Raw genomic sequence first — 20,107 nt, forward strand, 5'->3', positions numbered from 1 at the left:
GTGAAATTAACATGTGAATGGCAGGTCATATTAAAGCTTACTAAAGTAGAAATCTCCTTGGAATGTCAAGTTACCAGCCAAGGAAGTTTGTTTAGAAATCAATATTTTTAGAGTTAAGAACATTTTTCTTTTAGGAAGATGAATTCTTGTGGGTTATATTCTGGGGTAAGAAATTGCATCCTTTGAATCATCTCCTTGCAGGGATGCATTTCATTTCAGATTTGGCAAGCTCTGAACTACTGTGTTTTACATGGTACTTTCAGAAAAACTTTGCTCTGTGCCATGCTGTCAAGCTGCCAGCTAGAGATGAAATGGCTGAGCTTTCTGAACCAGCCAGGGGGAACTGGGAGCTACAAAAGGCAGCTCTAGCATTATACACTCTTCTAATAAAATGCAGACAAAATGACAAGAGGCAAAGTGTTTGTGGTTAAGGATCTGTTGCCTCTCTTGCTTAATATTTCAAGATCTCATTATTTTCTGACTTGACGTGGAACTTAAAGATAAAGCAGAAGAATTCAGCCTTACACTGGATTTCAGCAGTTTGCAGATGGTGTTTTGTTAATTTTTTTCATTTTATTGAGTGGGTGTATTTTCAAACAAATTTTAAAACTTTCATTTTAAATTTAAAGGCTTCCACTTCAGATTTCATGGCGAATGGATATGCTAAGTATTGATTCCAGTGTTTTGAAAAGAAAATGCCATCTAACAGAAGAAAGAATTCAAACTTGTCTAAATTATCTCCTTAGCAATCAGGAGATTTTTTGACACCAACACGTAGCCAAATGGCCTTTTGTTCCTGTAATTTGCCAGTGTCTATCATAATCCTGTTGTTGCTAGAAGTAAACATTTAGTAATTTGCAGCTTTGTGCCTGTATATACTGTATTTTCCTGTAAACCCAGTGAAAATGAACTTTGATTGTTTTATGTGGGAGATTTCATATGTTCTGTTTTTTGCATTATTTTGATGGAAAACTATAAATATCTCTTAGTGAAAACTGATCTGTATGTTAATATCTTAAAACTGTTCATTTGCTTTTTGTGTTTTCAGGGGTTTTTCTATCTATGCTGTAAACCCCTTAACATTTTTTTGAACTCCTGTCTTTGGTGTTCATGCACCTGTCTCAGAATTGTGCTGTGATGCCTCTCCTTTGCATATGTGCATTGCTGTGTTTGCTGGATTTGATGCTAATTCAGTCAGCAACTTTTTATGCATTGCAGAAGAGCAGAAATGTATCAACTGTGATAGAGACATTTCTATAAATAAAATGTGGAAAGGTAACAGCAGAGGTGAGAAAAGGTAAAAATAAGGCAGGCCTGTGAAGTCTGCCCACATGGGCATCATCCTTATGTATTAGGTGGTCTGTAAATCTAATATTTCCAGAAGGAAAAGGTGGAGTGGACATTCCCAGGTGTTTTCCATGTGTGTCACAGAAAGGAGACATTAAGGTTGCACACATCTACCAAAAAGCAGCAAAACAAGCCAGTTGATAAAGCACTCATCTGATAACTGGAAACAAATACTTCTGGCAGCATTATCAGAGCTGCAGAATGCACATAGAGAACCAATTTATGTATCTTTGAGGAGAGCACTGGTTTAGGAAAATATAGTTGAGTTATGCGAGTTTCAGCCTCATAATTGCCTCAAATTCTATGTGCTCTTCACCACTTGATTAGGTCATGCATGTAATTTGGTATCCAGACATTTAAAATGCCCAGATGCACTTTCAGGATTGAAATGTCTCTTGTTTATATTAGAGTTTCTCTGTCCTGCTGGATGGCTGACGTGGTTGAAAAGACCAGCTGCTCATATGGTTAAGTGAAAATAAAAGTAGAAAATGTGTGGAAAAGGAGAATGAGGAAGAAGAAATGTTTTTACACTGGTGAAATGAGGGGGGAAAGGGTGAAAGTTACAGGTCAGTCCTGACTTCCAGAGACTTGTGCTTTTATTTCAACTGGATTGCACTGAGTGCCTCCCCTGCTAATCTGGGGAGTGCCTTCCATGTGCAGTCTGTACATTGGGGCAATTTGCATTAGCTGGAGCCTGGAAGTTATTTGTTCCCATTAAAATATTAATGCATTTATGCAGAGACTGTAACTGGTCTAGGAGCTGTTTTTAATAGAATGTTGAAGTTCACATTCATGAAAAAAGGTGGGATTTTCTTCCTGTCCTTATTTTGGAAGTGGGGGAGAACATCCTGAGAACTGTGGACACTCATCACAAGATTGCCCTGAAGTGCCAAACACTGCTGTAAACCTGGCTTGGGAGGGTGCTGCCTTTTGCACTGTCCAGACAGTGAGAAAGGGGTGAAATCCAGGCTCTTCTGCTAGCCAGACATGATGTGGGAGCTCCATCAACAGCACCACTGTAACCCAGGAGCCCAGGGTCTGCTGATCCTGTTCCCTGCACAATCCTCCCTCTCCTTCCTTCTCTCCTTCACTCCTTGGATAGTGGTTTTTGTTGGTCTCAGAATGACTAAATATTTTCTGTGAAGTATTTCAGTGCCTGACCTTGTGTAAATGAAGGAGCTGCATTGCATAAATAGTCAGTCTGAGGCTGAGCATGAATTCCTATTTTCAAACAGATACCTGAGAAGTTGTGATCTAGTACAAATACATTGTGTAATCTGATACATTGTGTGATCTGATACAAATATATTGTGTGATCTAATACAAATACATTGTGTGATCTAGTACAAATACATTGTGTGGTCTAATACAGATACATTGAGTGATCTAATACAGATACATTGTGTGATCTAGTACAAATACATTGTGTGGTCTAATACAGATACATTGTGTGATCTAGTACAAATCCATTGTGTGGTCTAATACAGATACATTGTGTGATCTAGTACAAATACATTGTGTGGTCTAATACAAATACATTGTGTGATCTGATACAGATACATTGAGTGATCTAGTACAAATACATTGTGTGATCTAATGCAGATACATTGAATGATCTAATACAAATACATTGTGTGATCTAATACAAATACATTGATCCTGAAGCCTTGTGCCCAAGCCAAGGGAAATGGTTTCTAACACTGTTTGCACTTGCTGTGGAGCAGTTACTAACTTTTATTACCAGCAGATTGCAACAAAGAGATCAGACAGGTGAATTATGAAACCACCTATTTTTCAGGCAATTGCAGATCATGGATATGTACTTTATACTGAAGGTAATATAAAGGCACATCAAACAAGTATTAAATTACCCTGCTAGCACATGCAGTCTTCCAAGAAATAGGATTAAAAAAAAATTTAAAATCTATAAGCCTTTGCTGCTGCCTCATTCTAACGGAAATATATTTGAGCCACTCTTTTTTATGTCTTGGCTGAAAGACAGGAGTGAAAGTTTGTTTCCTCACTCACAGTCAGCAGATTTTACCATCCCAGTGTAATCTTTTCACCTGGGTGTGCATTTTAAAACCTTGTACTTCTCATTCTCAATTGCATAGTGATTATTTTGTGTCATCTTCCATTTGACTAAGAAAGTCAATCCACTCACCTCTACAGTGTTTCTGTTTGTAAAAGCATCCTGATCAATATCAGGATTTTACAAAGGTACCTTTACTCTTGCCAGAGGAGTTGTTTGAAGGGAGTGGCTGTGCTGTGGTAATGCACTGTCTGTGGGAAATGCTGTAATCTCACATCAGAGGCACTGATGGCTGGGAAACCTGTTTCTGGACTCATTAAAACAAACTACAGAGCAGAAATACAGTAAAGAGTTTTCTACAGCAGTGTGAGGAGGAGCATGGAACAATAAAAAGAGAGGTCTTGGTGGCAGTTTCAAAGTGTGACAGTTATGGTTCTTTGTAACTGCTGCAAACCCTGGAGTGCAGCTCGAAAACATGATTGAAATATTTTCATGCAATTCAAAAGATGTAGTTCTGTACTTTGTAAACAGTAAGTATGTACTTCACAGCTGCCCTTGAGATGGGCATAAACAATACCAGGAATTCAGTGTGTGTAACAGTGGAAGGAGTATGTGGGCTTTAATAGAGGTTATGGAACTGTGTCTGCTTTCCTGTGCATGTCACACTCAATAGCTGCTTTTATTTGAAATACATGATAGAAATACATGTAGAGAAGAGTTAAACAGTGCATTTTTGACATGAGTTCAGAAGAGAGTATCAAGGCTTATAAACATACCTGAATTCAGTATCTCATAAGGCACAGAGTAGGATGGGGTTTTCAGGGCATTGGTTTGTTTGAGGTTTTATGTTTTTTATCTTCCTTCAGAAGCATGTGAAAGAATGAACATCTTGGCTGTAATTACTGCTGTGGCTTCTGAGTTCATGGTTGGGATTTTTGAATACCAAACAAAGATAGCATTTTTCACATCACCCCTTGCCCACCTTTTGAGGTATTGCAAATAGGTGGGAGTTGTGATTGTGAACAGAAATTCTGGAGCTCTGGGAATTTAAATATGTAAAATAGTTTCAAATTGTATTTAAAAGGAAATTGAGCGTGCTTGTAGAAATGTTCCATTTGAAGTAGTGTTAGAGTTATGACAAATGTAGAATTACATTGATTTTGTTCCTAATGTATTGCAGAAGAGTTGAAAAAATGCTGGTTCAACCACTTGTTTATCAGTATTAAATAGGGCAGGCTGATATTTGAAATTCTTGTGACTTGCCTTTGTAAGATTGTTTTGCTAATGCTGAATCAATGCCAACAATACTTTGCTGTCATGAATACTGTAATAGCTGTTTGCTCTTGAGGTGTACTTGATCTAATCTTATTATAGGTGATGCATATAATTTTCAGGGTTTTTTCACTTTGCATTCTTTAGCTGTGGAGTTGCAGTCTAACGTGCTGTCTGTTGTTCTTCTCTTCAAGTCGTGTCATTAAGACAGACATGGAGTTGGAAGTTCTGCGCTACACCAATAAAATCTCCAGTGAAGCTCATAAAGAGGTAATGGATCCTTTACTGTTAATAATTTTTGCTCTTAGTGTAGCAGTGGTACTCAGAAAATGTCCCCAGCAACCCAGAATTGCTTAGTAATAAAATAATGGAAAGGCTGGATAGAAATAAGAGGATAATATCCCTCCTATTACAGCCCAGTAATGTACCTTGCATTGCCCTTGAACTCAGCGGTGCGTTTGTGATGTGTGAGAAATGAAGTGTGGGTTTGGGCAAGAGCTCACACACCTCAGCAGAAGGTGACCTGCTGCAGGCTGTCTGTCCTGTGTGCACAAATACCTGAATCATGATGGAGAAATAAAAGATCAAGGTCATTCAGGCCCATGTGCAGCTCTGAAAAGCTGAACTAGCAGGTGACTGTCCCCAGATCCTGGTGGGCTGGGGGAGTTTTGCCATGCACAGTGTGGGACAGGGAGAGGATTCCTCAGAGCTGGGGGAGTCCCTGGGGCAGTGCTGAGCCCTGCTCTTCTGTTGCCATACCAGGGTGGCAATGCCATGTCCAGGCTCTCAGGTTGGCCCTGGCATACACAGGGGAGCTGCACCCCTCTCCTGGTGGTCATGACAAAACCAGCCTGGCTGTCACTCCTGTGCTCCACACAGTGATGCAGATCTGCCCAGGAGCTCTGAGAGTGGTGCTGGCCAGGGGAAGCTTAGGTAAAACTAGCTGATGAGGTTATCTCAGATTGTCTTGGCTCCTGCTCCTCAGATATCCAAACTATGAAGGGTAAAAATGTGCTAAAATGAAGACTATAAAATTGAAAACTCAAAGGGTAGTCATTTTGCATTCATATTCCTTGGGTTTTCGTCATCCTTGAATAATCTTATCACACCTGAGAGTATTTTTTTCTGTAGAGCAGCTGCCTAGAACTTCTATAATACAGAAACAAAGTAATGAAACTTTCTTAGCAAATCTGAGAACAAGAATCAGATTTATGACTTGTAAACTGGTGTTAACTCTAATAGTTTTCTATTGATTCAAACTATAAAAGAGACTCTCCCATGTAGGCTAATCCAGTTCATAGCTTTGTTTTGCCTAAGCAGCACAAAAGGCCTTGCTGCCATGTTCACCACAGCTTTCACAATTGAACATTGGTATTTTGGTGAGCTGCACTTCATTGGGATATTGTAGTTTGACAATTAAACTTGCTTTATTGCTGGAGACTGCAGGCATTTTTAAAGATTTAAGTGTTTGATTCCAGTGTAGTTTTAAAATGCATGTACTGATGTAAATTTAAATGAAGTACAGATGATATTTTTGTAATATAGGTTTCTCTGGAGATAGTCATAAGTCATAAATTTATAAATATGAGATTTCCTCCTGCTATGATGGTCTCATGCTAATATGTATCTTACAGGTAATGAAGGCTGTAAAAGTAGGAATGAAAGAATACGAGCTGGAGAGGTAAGAGTTCTTATACTAATTATAATAAAAAAAGATAATAGCTCTGTAGCAGGGGGAAAAGCAATAGCTGAGACAATGCAGTAGCTTGGATTCAGTTGAGACTGAGAGTTCATTGGTGTTTGAAGGCCATTGTCAGTATTATTTTGTTATTTTGAGGTGGTTCTTCATCTGTTTCCAACATGCATTTGATGAGGGGTGATTATTTTTTGGTTAAGTGTAGCATATCTCTCTTGCTGAAGCTACAGTAATTTACAGAAGCTCGATGAAATAGCTGTTTTCATTGTCTGAAGCCATCCAATAAAACTGTGTTTATGGTTAAACATTGCCTTTAGTCTGGTGGTGTTTGAAGGATGCATGAGTGGGTGTTTAAGTGTCTTGTGAAGGGCTGTGTGCAATTACATTTTGTCTGCAATTACAAGGCAGCAGTACCTGTACTCAGCCTGCACAAGGAGCTCAGATTACACCTGTGGTGGGTGTTCTACAGCTGCTGAGAAGTCAATAAGAAAGCAGCACATATCTCTGGTGTTGGAAAGAATGTGCTGTACAGGCATCCATGAGGGGTTTGGCTGGTCCTAACTGATACACTAATGATGTGTCTGGATCTAAGGAAAACATTGCCTCCTCTCTTGAATCAATATTTACATTAGATCAGCAGCATTTCTCATATAAAGCATGGTTTTGATCATCAGGCCCATTTATTTTTAGATTGTACGTGGTATTTTCAATTTTTAAAGTATTTGCATAATGAAGAAATAGCAAATAGCAATCATATGTCAGTTACTGTGGTTTCTTGGCAGTAATTTTTCAGAGGCTTGTAAGCAGGCTAGAGCAGCACCCAGGGAAGGGAATACAAAGGAACCACGATATTTGTCATCAGGATTTCAAGGTAGCTCAAAAGACAAATAAAGCCCTTAGTTCCATTTAAGCAGTTTAAATTTCTGGAGATACTATAGTCTCATGCCTATAATTTGTCAGTGCCTCAAACTACATTAACACATACCACCAAGTAACAGGGAAAATAAAATATTGTTTACATTCTGTCTTTATTTTTGAACTTTGTGTTTGTGTTCATTTTACTCACTGGCAATGCTCTATGTGCCAATAGTGAAATTTTGGCTCTGGAAATCATTAGCAATCAAAAATTTCCCTAGAGCAGAATTTCTTCTCGGGTGCTTTTAAATGCCAGTTTGATTTAAATGTCATACAACAACTACTTATATAAACACTCTTCTGTAAATCCACAAGGTATATTACCTTTTTTTCTCTGGGACTTTCATTCTTCCCTGGCTAGCTCCTTTCACACACATCAACCATTTGAAAATATTATTTATGTGTTTCAATTGAAAAAAATAAATAAACAGCTACTACACCTATTTAAAATTGCCTTCTATTTTTCCATAAATCTTGATGGATTACACTTCTTGAAAGAGTTTGAAGTTATTTAGCTAATGAAAGAGGTCTTGGCAGACTGCTCTACTGTGTCTGCCTTGGAGACTATAATTAGAATTTCAGTTTCTTTTACTGAATTAATCCCTGCACCCGTTCCTTTAGGGGAAAAGGGCCCTAAAAATTTAAACTGTCTGCTGTTCTTCTGACTGCTAGGAAGAATAATGGCAGAGATCCCAAAAGCAATTAAAATTGTCTGTTACTGGATGTAGAACCTAAGTGTTGCCTTTTCTTTGTCCATTTGGTTAAACACTGGTAAATGATTTTGAACCAGTAATGTGTTAATGCTGAGATATATAAAAAATAAATGCATTTAACTGCAACTCCAATCAGCCCTGACTTCTTTTCTGGTTTGATATTATTTAACTTTAATGTGTGGTCGGTTGACTTTAAGGAGACAGCCAAGGCAATTATCTACAGACAGTAATTCACAGCATGTGTAATTGCATATGAAGTCATTTTGGTAGGTCAGATTCTGGGTTTTCTCTGAAGCAGTTTGTTTAGTATTTGTGCTTATCTCATGTTTAATTAATCTTCTTTAATTAAAGGGTTTTAATTATGAAACTGCTCTGTAGTGAATATATTGTTCAAAATATAGCAAAATGCTAAAAAAAGTCTTCAGCTTGAGAAGTGTGTGAATAAAATCTGTGATTCCAGCAAAGTTGTGTGTGAGCATGTAGACAAAGATGTTTTGTGTCTATATAAAAACAGACTGAAAGCACTAATTAGGAGCTACAGTTATCTGTTTCAGAGTTCTCTGAAGGCCTGGAGATAACTTCTGTAGATCAGTGCTTATCAATTTCTAGATTTTATCTGTGTATTATCAAATTAAGTGTGGAATCTTCTGTGCACTGCCTCATTTGTTCCCTTTTTATTAAAAAGAACACTTTTAAGATTGAGGTGGCTACTTGGAATGTCAGTCTGGTTGGGGAATGATGTGAAGGTGTATGCTGTAGCAACAGGTGAGTGACTTCTGCATCAGGAGTTCTGGACACACAGCTCTTGTGTGCATTGCCCATTTTTGTGGGAGTTTGTCCCCTTCTTAATAGCACTGAACGTCCAAATATCCAAAATACCAGAATAAGACTCTCCAACACTAAAGCTGTATTAAAGAGGGCATCATTTATTCAGGCCTGAGGTTCATGCTGGAGATCCTAACCTAACATGGACACGTAGTTCTTATATACAGTTACTATATGCATATGAAAATTTACCCATTACCATAAATCCCAGCCCATGTTCCCAGAGGTTCAGTCCTTTGTTTTCTCTGTCATGGCATTCTTGAGCCAGATGTCTTCTTTACTTCCAGCTGTCCTTGCTGAAAGCAGCGTGCTGAAAGCACGTTAAAATGAATGAACCCTTTTGGTGTCACTGTGATGGGAGTGTGTGCACAGTCCTGGGTTCATTGAATGATGATGTGTTTATTTCTCACTGCCTTGAGCACACCAGGTAGCACTAAAGCAGCCCTAACCAGCCATTCCCTTGTCCCACACCCCCTGGATTGTGTGACTGTCTCTGAAACCTCTGTGGCTGCTGAACACTGGGGGTACCATGCCAATAACTGTGATTGCAGTGCCCAGAACCTGGGGCCTCATCCTGCAAGGGGAGCCCTGTGAAGCAGAGCAGCACTGGGCAATGTACCCCAGTGGTTAGTGCACAGGGGACAGTGGCTAGTGTACAGAGAGCATTGGCTAGCAGACAGTGGGCAGCAGGGGAGGGGATTCTGCCCCTCTGCCCCTCAGTGATTTCCCTGGCCCAGCCCAGGAGGGACCTGGAGCTGCTCAGAGAGCCCAGAGGAGGCTCCAGGGTGAGCAGAGGGATGGAGCAGCTCTGCTGGGAGGAAAGGCTGGCACAGCTGCCATTGCTCACCTGCACAGGAGAAGCTTCTTTTGTGACCTTCCAGTACCTCAGGGGAGCTGCCAGAAAGATGGACTGACTACTTACAAGGGCCTGGATTGACAAGACAAGGGAGAATGGCTTCAAACTGACAGAGGACAGGGTTAGATGGGATATTAGGAAAACTTCTTCATTGTAGGGGAAGTAATTGTGGGGATTTTGTAGCTGTTTAGTACTAAAGTTAAACTCCACTGTGCTCTAAGGGCAATAATTTGAAGAATAAAATGGCAAGGAAGCAGCTACAGAGGTTTTTTCTTGATGGTTTACAATGCTTACAGACTATTTTTACACCTTGCCTCTCTTACCAGCTGAGGCTGATAAAAGTTCTTTATCCCTATTCTTTTCAGTGCTGTCCCTGATTCCAGAGCAGAGCCTGGGCTCTGAGATGAGTTGCTGTTGTATCTGCCAGTGTTAAATTTCACTATCTGGGAAAGTCTGAGAGCACTCTCACAGATTATGGCTCTCATCTTTCATTTTTCTCTCTCTCTCTCCTCTGCTCCAGTGGAATAAACTGAAAATAAAACACACATTTATTTCACTAAAAAAGAGAAAATAGCCAGAATAATTTTATTTTCCTTTGGGCATTTCCTTTTAGTGAAATGCTGATGATTTTAGCTAATCAGTATTTGCCACTTACTATTTCCTGATGATTTTGCTCTTTGAATGTTTTTGAAAAAGTCACTGACTTCTGCAGCAAATGATCTTCAAAAATACTTGGATTTTTTATGAGGCTGGATAGATTTTCAGCTCAATTATAACCTTGGTGAGTCCTTCACATTAGTGTGCATAGATAGTAAATAAGAATGCCCATTGCAGCTGACAAAAATACACAGGAGAATCTTTCAGAGTTGCTTTTTGGTGTGGGAATGGTGTTGAATTGTGTCGTGACCCTCACTGCTATTTGTGTATGTTTATTAAACAAGATACTAGCTCTCCATTAGTCTCAAGCAGCATGTCAGCCTGCTCAGTTACTGATGCATCTTTTATGTCTTTTTCCTTTTTTTTTTTTTTTTTTTAACAGTTAATGTTGTGTAGCCTGGAAATGTCTTGACTGCCTTATTTCCCAAACTGCCTTGCAGTCAGAGGTGATGTGTTTTTCATTGTAGGGTGCTGCTATCAAAAGGTTACTTTTCAAACTTTAAAATACATGAGAAACAGAGAGAGAGGTAGAAGGTGACCTTTTCCTGCATTTTAAAAACCTCAGTGCAATCCAGTAATTTTTCCTTTGTTTCTGCAGGCCTGTGTGGTAGGACAGGAGTCTGCCTGCTGTCTGGATGGTGTTTGGTGTAAGATGATCCTGTACCTGATATTATTTATTTGTCTGTGTATCTACTTCTAGCAGACAAGGGTTGAAGGAAGAAGGATCAGCCACAATCTCTGTTTTTAGCAAGAAATCCTCCCCATGCAGCAGCCCAGGAGCTTCTGTTGAGCATGGCTGCCCTGGGGCTGGCAGGGAGGGAGTGCTGAGCCAGTGGTTTGTGTCTGTGCCAGGGCCAGCAGGGCTCATCCAGGGCTTCCTAAAAATGGTGATTGGAAATGACCTGCAGTGTCCAGGGCCAAGCAGGCAGCTTAGTGCTGACAGCTCTGACAGCAATGCTGGGTGCTAATTGCTTCATTGGAGTGAGCTGCTGAATCTCATGTGTTCAGGGCCCAGAGGGAAGGCAGGGATGATGTGTGTGCCTGGAAAAACAACTGGATTGAGAGAGACACTTCCTGCAGCCTTCCCCTCCTGCCCACCTGCCCCACGTACTGCTGGTCCTTTGATGTTTTAAATTAGGCTGTCACCACTCCTTTCCTAATCCAGCTGAAGTCAGGTTGTAAATAGTCTTTAAATAAATCTAAATTTAAAAATTGCTTTAGAAAACCCCTGAGCATTGTTCCTGTTCTGTGACATACAGAGACACAATGGCAAATGTGTGCACACTCCACTCAGGAGAAATGGGGACAGGATTACCTGTGAGCATGGAGCTCCTCTCTCAGCACCTCATCTGCTTTGGGAGATGTAAATCCACTGCAGAAGGTTCAGCTGCCCCAGCCCTGGCAAACATGTGCCCACTTCCATTTGCCCAGCTGAGAGGAGAAATGTGGGAGTCAGACACTCCTTGGGGCACTGAGACCCATTTTACCTGAGCTGCTGCTCACTGTGTTCGTGGGGCTTGGGGATGGACTCCATCAGCTGCTGGGAGGGAGCAGGGCAGTTCCAGTACATTCCCAGTGACCTCCCAGCATTTTCCCTTTGCAGGAGCTCCTGGGGGAAGCTCAGGTGTTCTCTCTTTCAGTCACCTCCTGGTGCAAGAGAACTGTTTCATTGCACACTCTTGTGATTGAAATTCACATATTTGGGGTTTCTTTACAAAAAACCTGTGAACCTAGATCATGTGAGAGATTTCAAATAAGCCCCTCTATCATCACAGAGATACCAAAAAACAATTACCATGCTGATATTGGAAAGGATTGCCTTCAGAAAGAGAGCTGTGGCAGGATGTGCACCACGTGTGTGCATACAGAACTTGGCTCATGGCATAGCAGGAGATAAGCCACCTTTGAATGCTGTGTCACTGTCCTCACAGGGTTAGTAATACAGTAAATCTGATAATTCACAATTATCCTTTGATTATCTTTTTGGAAATTAAAAAACAGTAGCATTTTAATTTTGTAACATTGAAAATTACAAGCATTATTAATTTCTGTGGATGTTTTCTACAGTGACTATTAGTCACTGCAGAGACTATTAGTATGTTAAAGGAAGAACCAGCTTTCTTCTCAAATTAGCAATGATCTCAGTTTTTACTGAATCCAGTGTGGTGTTGAGATAGTGAACTAATTAACATTGCTAATGACAAGCTAAGATTGGAGATATGTGAAATGGAACTCATTGTAAAAGACAGTAGGCTGAAATTATTATTTGATGTGGATTTTCTCATGCTTGTTCAGACAAGTCAAAAGTAAAGATTCTACTGTATGTGAGGCTTTATCTGCGTTGTAAGCTTTACCTCAATAATTTTTGCTAATTACTGATGAAGCAGAGAGATGAGAACTTTGTGTTTTTTGGTCATCTTTTGATAAGCAGAATTGCTTGTGATCATGATCAGAGACCAGAAGCTCAACTTGAAGGAAATGGATAGAATACAAGACTGCCATTAATGTCATGATATCACACACTGACCTGAAAATTGAACCTATTTTGCACACATGAAAAGAAAAAGAGCAGATTTTGTTCCTTGCTGCTGGCAATACTGCTGCATAATTCTTTTCCAAATTTGTTCTTAGTGCATCCTCATTATCATAGTGTGCAAGTGACACCTCACAGCTTATTAAGCAGCATTTTTAATGTCTATTGTGATGGCTTTGTTGTTTGGTTTTCTGTTGTTGCATCATCTGTCTAGGGGATGAGTTGTGCAGAATTGTGTGCTGTTTTGGCAGGTGGTAGTTTTTTGGGTGTGTGCATTATCAGCAGTATTGAAAAATGCAAGATCAGGGTTGTTGTTACAGGATGACATGCCATCATAGAATCAAGGGTGGAAGAGGCCTTAAAGGTGAAGCCCAGCCACCAGCACTGTAAACCTTACACCACTAAACCATTTCCCAGGCCTGGCAGGACACCTTTGGTAGGCAGGCAAAAGGGATGGAAAATGCTGGGACTGGAGAGGAATCTGAATGACACTGGGCAGCAGAGGTGATGTTACTGCTCAAATCAAATTGAACCTTCAGGCAGCCTTGGCAAGTGAGGGCTGCAAAGAGCTTTGCTGACAGCTGACTCTGGGTGTCCCAACTCACCTATTGAAACCTGTATATTTAAAAGAACTAATGAGATCTGTGAAGGGTCCTCAGATTCATCTGTCAGTGTAGGGTACAGTTGCTATCACCTCTTAGTTGGTACAAACCTCTTGTAAAGAGCCATATCCTTCAGGAGTATTGGACTGCATTTCTGCTTTTTCTTATTTCAGAATGAGCCTGCTGTGTCCTCTTGGGCAGTACTGAGTGGCAGAGGTGGGCAAGTATTCTTCTGTCTCTGATTGGCAGATAATTTGCAAAAATTGTGTGGGGTTGTTTGGGTGCACAGTGTAACTGTAAGGACTGTGTGAAGTTTAGGATGTTACATGTGATTTATTAACAGCCTTTTGCCTGTGTAACCTCTAGATTTGCTCTGTAATGGAAGGCTTGATGCTGGGTTACATTACATTGGGTCAATTTGCCAGTTTTTGGGGATTTTTCTTTATTGTGTGTTTGAAGGAAGAGAAGAAGAACGTGTCTGTTACTAATATGTTGTGTGGGTTGGAAATTTCAATGGCATTCAGGAATTGGCTTCCCAATCCTGCAAGACCTGGGGAGTTTCCTGAGATGTTTGTGTTGAGGGAGCAGTCATATGCTTTTCATCAGTAATTCTGTCTTTGTGAGAAGGAAGTGGGTATGACAAGAAACCATTAAACTGGGAAAGGTCCTGGCCAGTGCTGTTTCTGTTGCTGCTGCAGATCAGAGAGTTGTGTCCACAAGACCTCTGAGAGGGTCTAGAATTTGTTTGGATCAGGTGAACTTGTTGGTTATTTGGAGCTGGTGGGGCAAGGAGGCCTCTGTTACTTGAAGGAGTTCTTGGGTAATTGATATAACTCCTTTCTGGTAGTTTTCTGTTTTATTTTGTGCTTCATTTTCATATTGGCTCTAATACCTGGGATCCATGGAGTGATTTTGCCACCTGTGATAGGCCCTTGGAGCTTGATTTGGGTCCCTTGTGCAGTTTAGAATAACAATTGAAAATGAATCCTGTTTCAGTCCCTCAGTCTGCATTAAGCTCTGATTTCCACTGCTGGTGATTGGTGTCTCTGCTCCATCCTGCAGCCAGCTCAGTGCTGGAAAGCAGCCTGGGCTCCAGGCAGAGGGAGCAGCCTTTGTCCAGATGGGAGTGGCTTCAGGGGACCCTGTGAACAGGGTGCAGGTGTTTGTCAGTGAGGGGATGTGCAGATTTTTTACCTGCCTACAGAGCACCTCTGTGGTCATTTGTTTGGTCCCTGCATAAAGAAAGGAATGTTGAAATGTTCCCAGAAACTGGAGAAAGTGTCATGGTAGACTTAGTTGCAAAGTGTGTCTGGGTCTTCCTGAACCTCCTTTCTCAGCTTCCCTTTCCTTAAAAATTCTGACTTCTGCACCTGCCTAAATTTGGTCCAGACATTAGAATCATAAATTGAGTGCTATTATCTTTTATTATCTTTAAGGTAGGAGGCTTGCATATCCCAAAAGACAAATTACTGCCTTTTCCTCTCAGAATAGCTCAATTGAGGACAAATTAAGCTCTATGCTGGGACACCAACGCCCTTTTAACCTAAGCCCTTACTGCATTGCTGCTTGCTCTGGGTTGTTGAACACAAGTTCAAACTTCAAATATTCAATTTGAAACTGAAAGGAAGATTATGAGGCATTAGTGATTATGTTGGCACTCTGTCACTGAACAGCACTTATGTGTTGTGTGCTATGTGGGTGGCTGTGTATTTGCTAAGAAGCATAACTGAAGATGAATGTTTAATTATTTCTTCAAGGCAAATCCTTTCTCCCGTGGACTTAAACTTGCATAAGAAAAATGAAAATTCATAAGGAGTTTAAAAATTGGCTAAAATTAAAAACCATTTATTTTTACCCTATTTATTCTTCTGAATAATAAAATTTCCCCATGGGTTTTTGGAACATATGTAGAATAATTATACTGTAGAAGTGGTGCTTTAGCTCAGCTTCTGGAGCTAGGGCAAACATTGTGATTATGCTGCAAGCTTAAATCTGGGTCTTACAGAAAATCTCAGTCAAGGCTCTGTTGCCATCAAGTGCAAAAAACTGTGACCCATGGATTGGTCCCTGTGGGAGCAATTACTCTTTGCTGAGATTTTTTTTCCAGCACTGAATATTATAAATGTCAAAAAAAAGTTTAACCCTCAGTACCTCTAACAGAATGTTTTCAATCCTGCTGGCAAGAATAAAAATTTTTAGCTTATATTTGCATGTTTGAGCCAGGATTTTTTAGAAGGCTTTTCTTTATAAACAACTGAAAGGTAAAAGTGCTGTCTTTTAAGTCCCAGTCTGCCTGCCTTGGTGAAGACAGAAGCAGGGCTGGAGCTGCCTGATGCTGCAGTGCTGTGCCCAAGCCTGTCCTGATGGCGCTGTGCTCCTTGGATGCAGAGTGAATTGATGATTAAAACCTCTCATCTGGCGGTGGCAGCGGGGCCAGAGTGTGCAGGGAGTGTGGGGTTGCTTAGGAACAGGGCTGGATGTGTTCTCAGCTGCAGCCCAGCAGAGCCCAAGGGCAGCAGGAGCTGCCCTTGCCTTCGGGGAAACCCACATCCTTTGTGGAGGTGCACTTGGTGTGCATTTCTGCTTCCTTATTCTGGTGTTTGTGTCATGTGGTAGGAGGCTCCTAGCTACTTGTCTAGGTTTGGAAAGACAGGAGTCTGCTAAGGAAGGCAGGAGCCTGCCCTGAAATGGAGGATGTAAACCCTCCCCACCCCTCTGAATTGCTATAAATTTTAAATTAAGGGGCTCTCAGGCAAAAATATGGGAGCAGGAAATAACAGTTCTTTAATAGGGAAGAAAATATAAAAGGATAAAATAAACAATGCAGTACACTGGAACAACACTGACAGAGTCAGAACCCAAGCTGACACCCTGTGGGTCAGGGTGTTGGTGGCAGTCCCATTGGAAATGTGGCTGCAGCCCTCCTTCAGTGTCAGGGGTGGTTCTGCTGGAGCAGGGATCCTGTAGAGAAGGATGTATTGTTCCTCTGAAGATCCAGTGGAAGAGGCAGCTGCTGTTCCTCTGGGGAATCCAGGGGGAAAGCCATGCTGGTCTTTCAAAAACCTCTGGATTATATCTGGGTAGGAATGCTTGGCCCCTCCCCCTGGATTATATCTGGGTAGCAATGCTTGGCTCCTCCCCCTGGGCTCACATCTCCCTGTGGGATGTTATAGCTCTTATCAGCCATGCAGTGACATTCAATAGCTGTTATCAGCAGATGTCCCCTCCCGATGGAGGAGTGAATGTGGTCACTCAGAGATAGAGATAAGGCAAACTGCCCACTTGACAAAGGTAATCTGCCATACAGATGGTAATAGAATACGTCTTGCTTTGCAATCTGGAACGCTGCTAATTAACATTGGCTCTATGATCTAGAAGGTATGAAAGACACCTTATAATTAGAAATTTACAGTTCTTATAGAAACAATGGTGGACTTAAGACTTGATTGGTCTCAAGTGGAAACCACTCATACACTATTGGTGGCTGTTGTAAAAAAAATGTATATTTTATTATTGGCTTTTTGCAAATATTAAAGTGAATATTATACATGTTGTGTTTAAAAAGTTATGCTGTATTAATTCTCTTTAGTAGTGTGTTAAATATAGTTTTAGGTTATAACAAAATGTTAAAATAGAAACTGCTATGTAGGATACTATTTTTTTCTAAAGAAAGGACTCACACTGAAATAGCAGCCAGAGCATACCCAAATCTTTCAGAGAAAGAGAATTTATTGCTCCATTATCAGGAGAAATGAACTTCTTCCTGCCTTGCTTGGGCAGGATGATGCCATCAGGATTCAGAGGAAGAAGCTGACACTGACCAGACAGAATTCTGTGTTTGAATGGAATTTATGCATAATGTATGAGGTGTATGAATATGCAACAGGTTATTGTTTTTAAGGATTAATCCTCAGTTATTGTGGGTCCTTTCTCGGGCTTATTTTGCCCGGAAAAAGCTACCTGGCCTGTCTGTAACTCTTTGTTTCTGTTGTCTCATATTGTCCTAATTCAAATTGTCCAAATTATTATTACTCTAATTGTATTGCTATTTTATAACCATTTTATTACTATTAAACTTGTAAAATTTTAAAAACAAGTGATTGGCGTTTTTCACAGCTATCAATAATACACTCTAGAGAACTATACCTATAAACAATGGTTAGAGAAAGAGAGATAGTAATTGTTTGAACTCTTTTCCTCTTAGTTTCCTACAGCTTTTACACAGCTTCTCAGGATTTTTCTGGGGAAGTCTGTGCCTGCTCTCTGTGGCCAGAGAGCTGCTGCCACAGTGTCAGACTTACCAAATCAAAGAGAGTCCGTTATTCCTAGCAGAAATTAAAATAATATTTTCCTATTATCTAAGTAACAGATCCAAACCCAGCAGATTTCCTGCCTCTTCCCTATTTTCTCATGTATGTTCTTTGGTGCTGGATACAGTCTGCTCATTAACTGTGACAAAACTTTGATAAAATGGATAGAACTTGCATCATGTGTTCAAAGACTTCTGCACAGAGACACGAGCTGTGAGATGCTGGGAGGAATGTTGTGCAGCCTTGCAGCTGAAGTTTGAGTCAGGAGCACCATTCACTCACCCTAATGCTGCAGTGAGACATAAAGACAAATGGCTCCCAAATATACCAACCCTGGGACAGGCTGAGTCACCTTTACTTGTGCTTTTTTCTTCTCAGTTAGTGATTTGTGTTTATCACATTGTTTTCCAAAGATAAAATATTGATGATTCTCAAAATAGTCTCAGGCAACATTAAGTGAAGAACTTTGGGTTTTTAGACATGAAGATAGGACTTTGCAAGTAAAAATCCGTAAGATTTTTGCTTTCTAAAGGCTGCAGATTTCATTTGTGTGGGTAGACACGAGTGATATCATTTAGTTAATATGTAGAACTTCCAGTAAAATTTAACAAGTTTTTTCTTTCCTAGAAGTCACATTACATTTTGGTTCCATTTTGCTTAGCATGCATAAGCAATTTTAAAAGTTTTTGTGAGGCCTTTCAGCAGTTCAGAATGTTATTTCAGATTATTGTGACAAGCATTGAAAAATTTCTTCCAAAATGTGGAGAAATGCACTGCTCTCCTTTTATTAACAATTTTTTGTAGCCCAGGTGACTTTGCCAGATCTGAGGTGGAGCTCTGTGACCTCCTGCATGTTCCCCCCTTTGATCTCACAGAATGCACTGATGCTCTGCAGGCTGTACCTGCATCTGGGAGCAGGATCCCTCTGGGTTATTTGTAGCTCAATTACTTTGTTGTTTGCCAGGTGTATTCATTCCTTCAGGGCCCAGTCTATACATTTAACCTTGTTCCTCTTTCCCCTCCTGCTCAGTGGCAGAGGAAGGGCAGGGTTATGCCCTTTGCCTCTGCTTTGATGCTATGAAGACAGCTTGGAAAAATCAAATATGTGTACTGTTAGTTCTTGGCTTTTTTGTTGTTTTTTTTTTTTTTTTTTTTTTTTAAGGTTGGGATTGAAAGTGCTTGAGAGGATATTTTGTGTTCAGACTTAAAGGTTTATTATTTTTTATTTATATTACAGTCTTATAAGTTGTGAGTTCTACAGCATTCTACTGACAAGTTACAATATGGTTAACTCTCTCTACAAGGTTTTTTAAGGTTAAATTGTGTAAATAAGAAATGACACTTAAATTATTTTCACTTTTAACTTAATAACTAATCTTTTGTGCCTTGCAATGTGGACTTTTCTGTCTAATTATAAAACACTACCTAAACTTATGAAGAAGAGGGTGAGGAACAACTACCTACTGTCATAAAACCTCTATCTTGCCCCATATATATTTCTATATTTTAAAACTTTAAATTTTAAGTTTTCTACTTTCTGATATTACATACTCTTATTTAAACTATACACTTTTAATTCTAGTGCTATCAATTAATTTTGGAAGCTTTCTCTAAGGCCTCAGGTTAAATGTAACATTCTCTTGTGGATTTGTGCCTTTCAGCACAGCAAGTTTAAAATTCTCAGCATCCAGGGTTCCAACAGTGTAGAAGAGACAGCTCAAGGATCTCACTTGAGGCTGTGCAAGAGAAAGGCTGTGTGTCACAGGTTGGTGCTGGGCCAGCTCAGACATGGGGTTCCCCTGCCACCAAGCACTTTGCACCCCCTCCATCTTGACTGGCTTCTTATGGCATTTGCAGGGCACCCACAATGAAGGAAGGAATGATGAGGAGGACTCTATCTAATCAGAAGGCTAATTAATTACTTTATTATACTATATTATTCTATGTTATATTAAAGTATATTACATTACATCTAAACTGAGCCTGCCAAGCACTCAACTCAATTACACAGCACCTGTGACTGTCAGCCAACAGTCCTGACACACCTGGATCCAATTGGTCAGTGAATCCAAACACTCTCACCAGAATCCAATTATCAATTCCCTTCAGGTAAACAATCTTCTACAATGCATTCCACTTGTGAACAACACAAGATCAGTAAATAAAATAAAATTTTGATCATTCTTTACTTTTCTCACTTCTCCCAAGTTCAGAGAATGTGAATCCCACATCTCTTGGTGGCTTTGCCTTAATCCTCAGCACCTGAATGGGGTGTAGGGCACCTGGCTTCCAGCTAAACCATGGCAAATCATAGATGTCACCATTGTCACTGCAGAGAAATGCCAGGTC

The 20,107-nt window shown here is 40.2% G+C and overlaps 1 protein-coding gene across 1 annotated transcript in view; it reads left to right on the forward strand.

Annotated features, from left to right (window-relative positions):
* PEPD (peptidase D) overlaps positions 1–20,107 on the forward strand; it is a 151,720-nt gene that overhangs the window by 38,621 nt on the left and 92,992 nt on the right. Inside the window, exons 8-9 of the mRNA XM_063167645.1 lie at positions 4,846–4,921; positions 6,286–6,332. Of these exons, the coding sequence (XP_063023715.1) occupies positions 4,846–4,921; positions 6,286–6,332 (123 nt within the window). The remainder of the gene's footprint in view (positions 1–4,845; positions 4,922–6,285; positions 6,333–20,107) is intronic.

This window comes from Melospiza melodia, chromosome 13, assembly GCF_035770615.1.
Source record: "Melospiza melodia melodia isolate bMelMel2 chromosome 13, bMelMel2.pri, whole genome shotgun sequence".
Classification (NCBI taxonomy): domain Eukaryota; kingdom Metazoa; phylum Chordata; class Aves; order Passeriformes; family Passerellidae; genus Melospiza; species Melospiza melodia.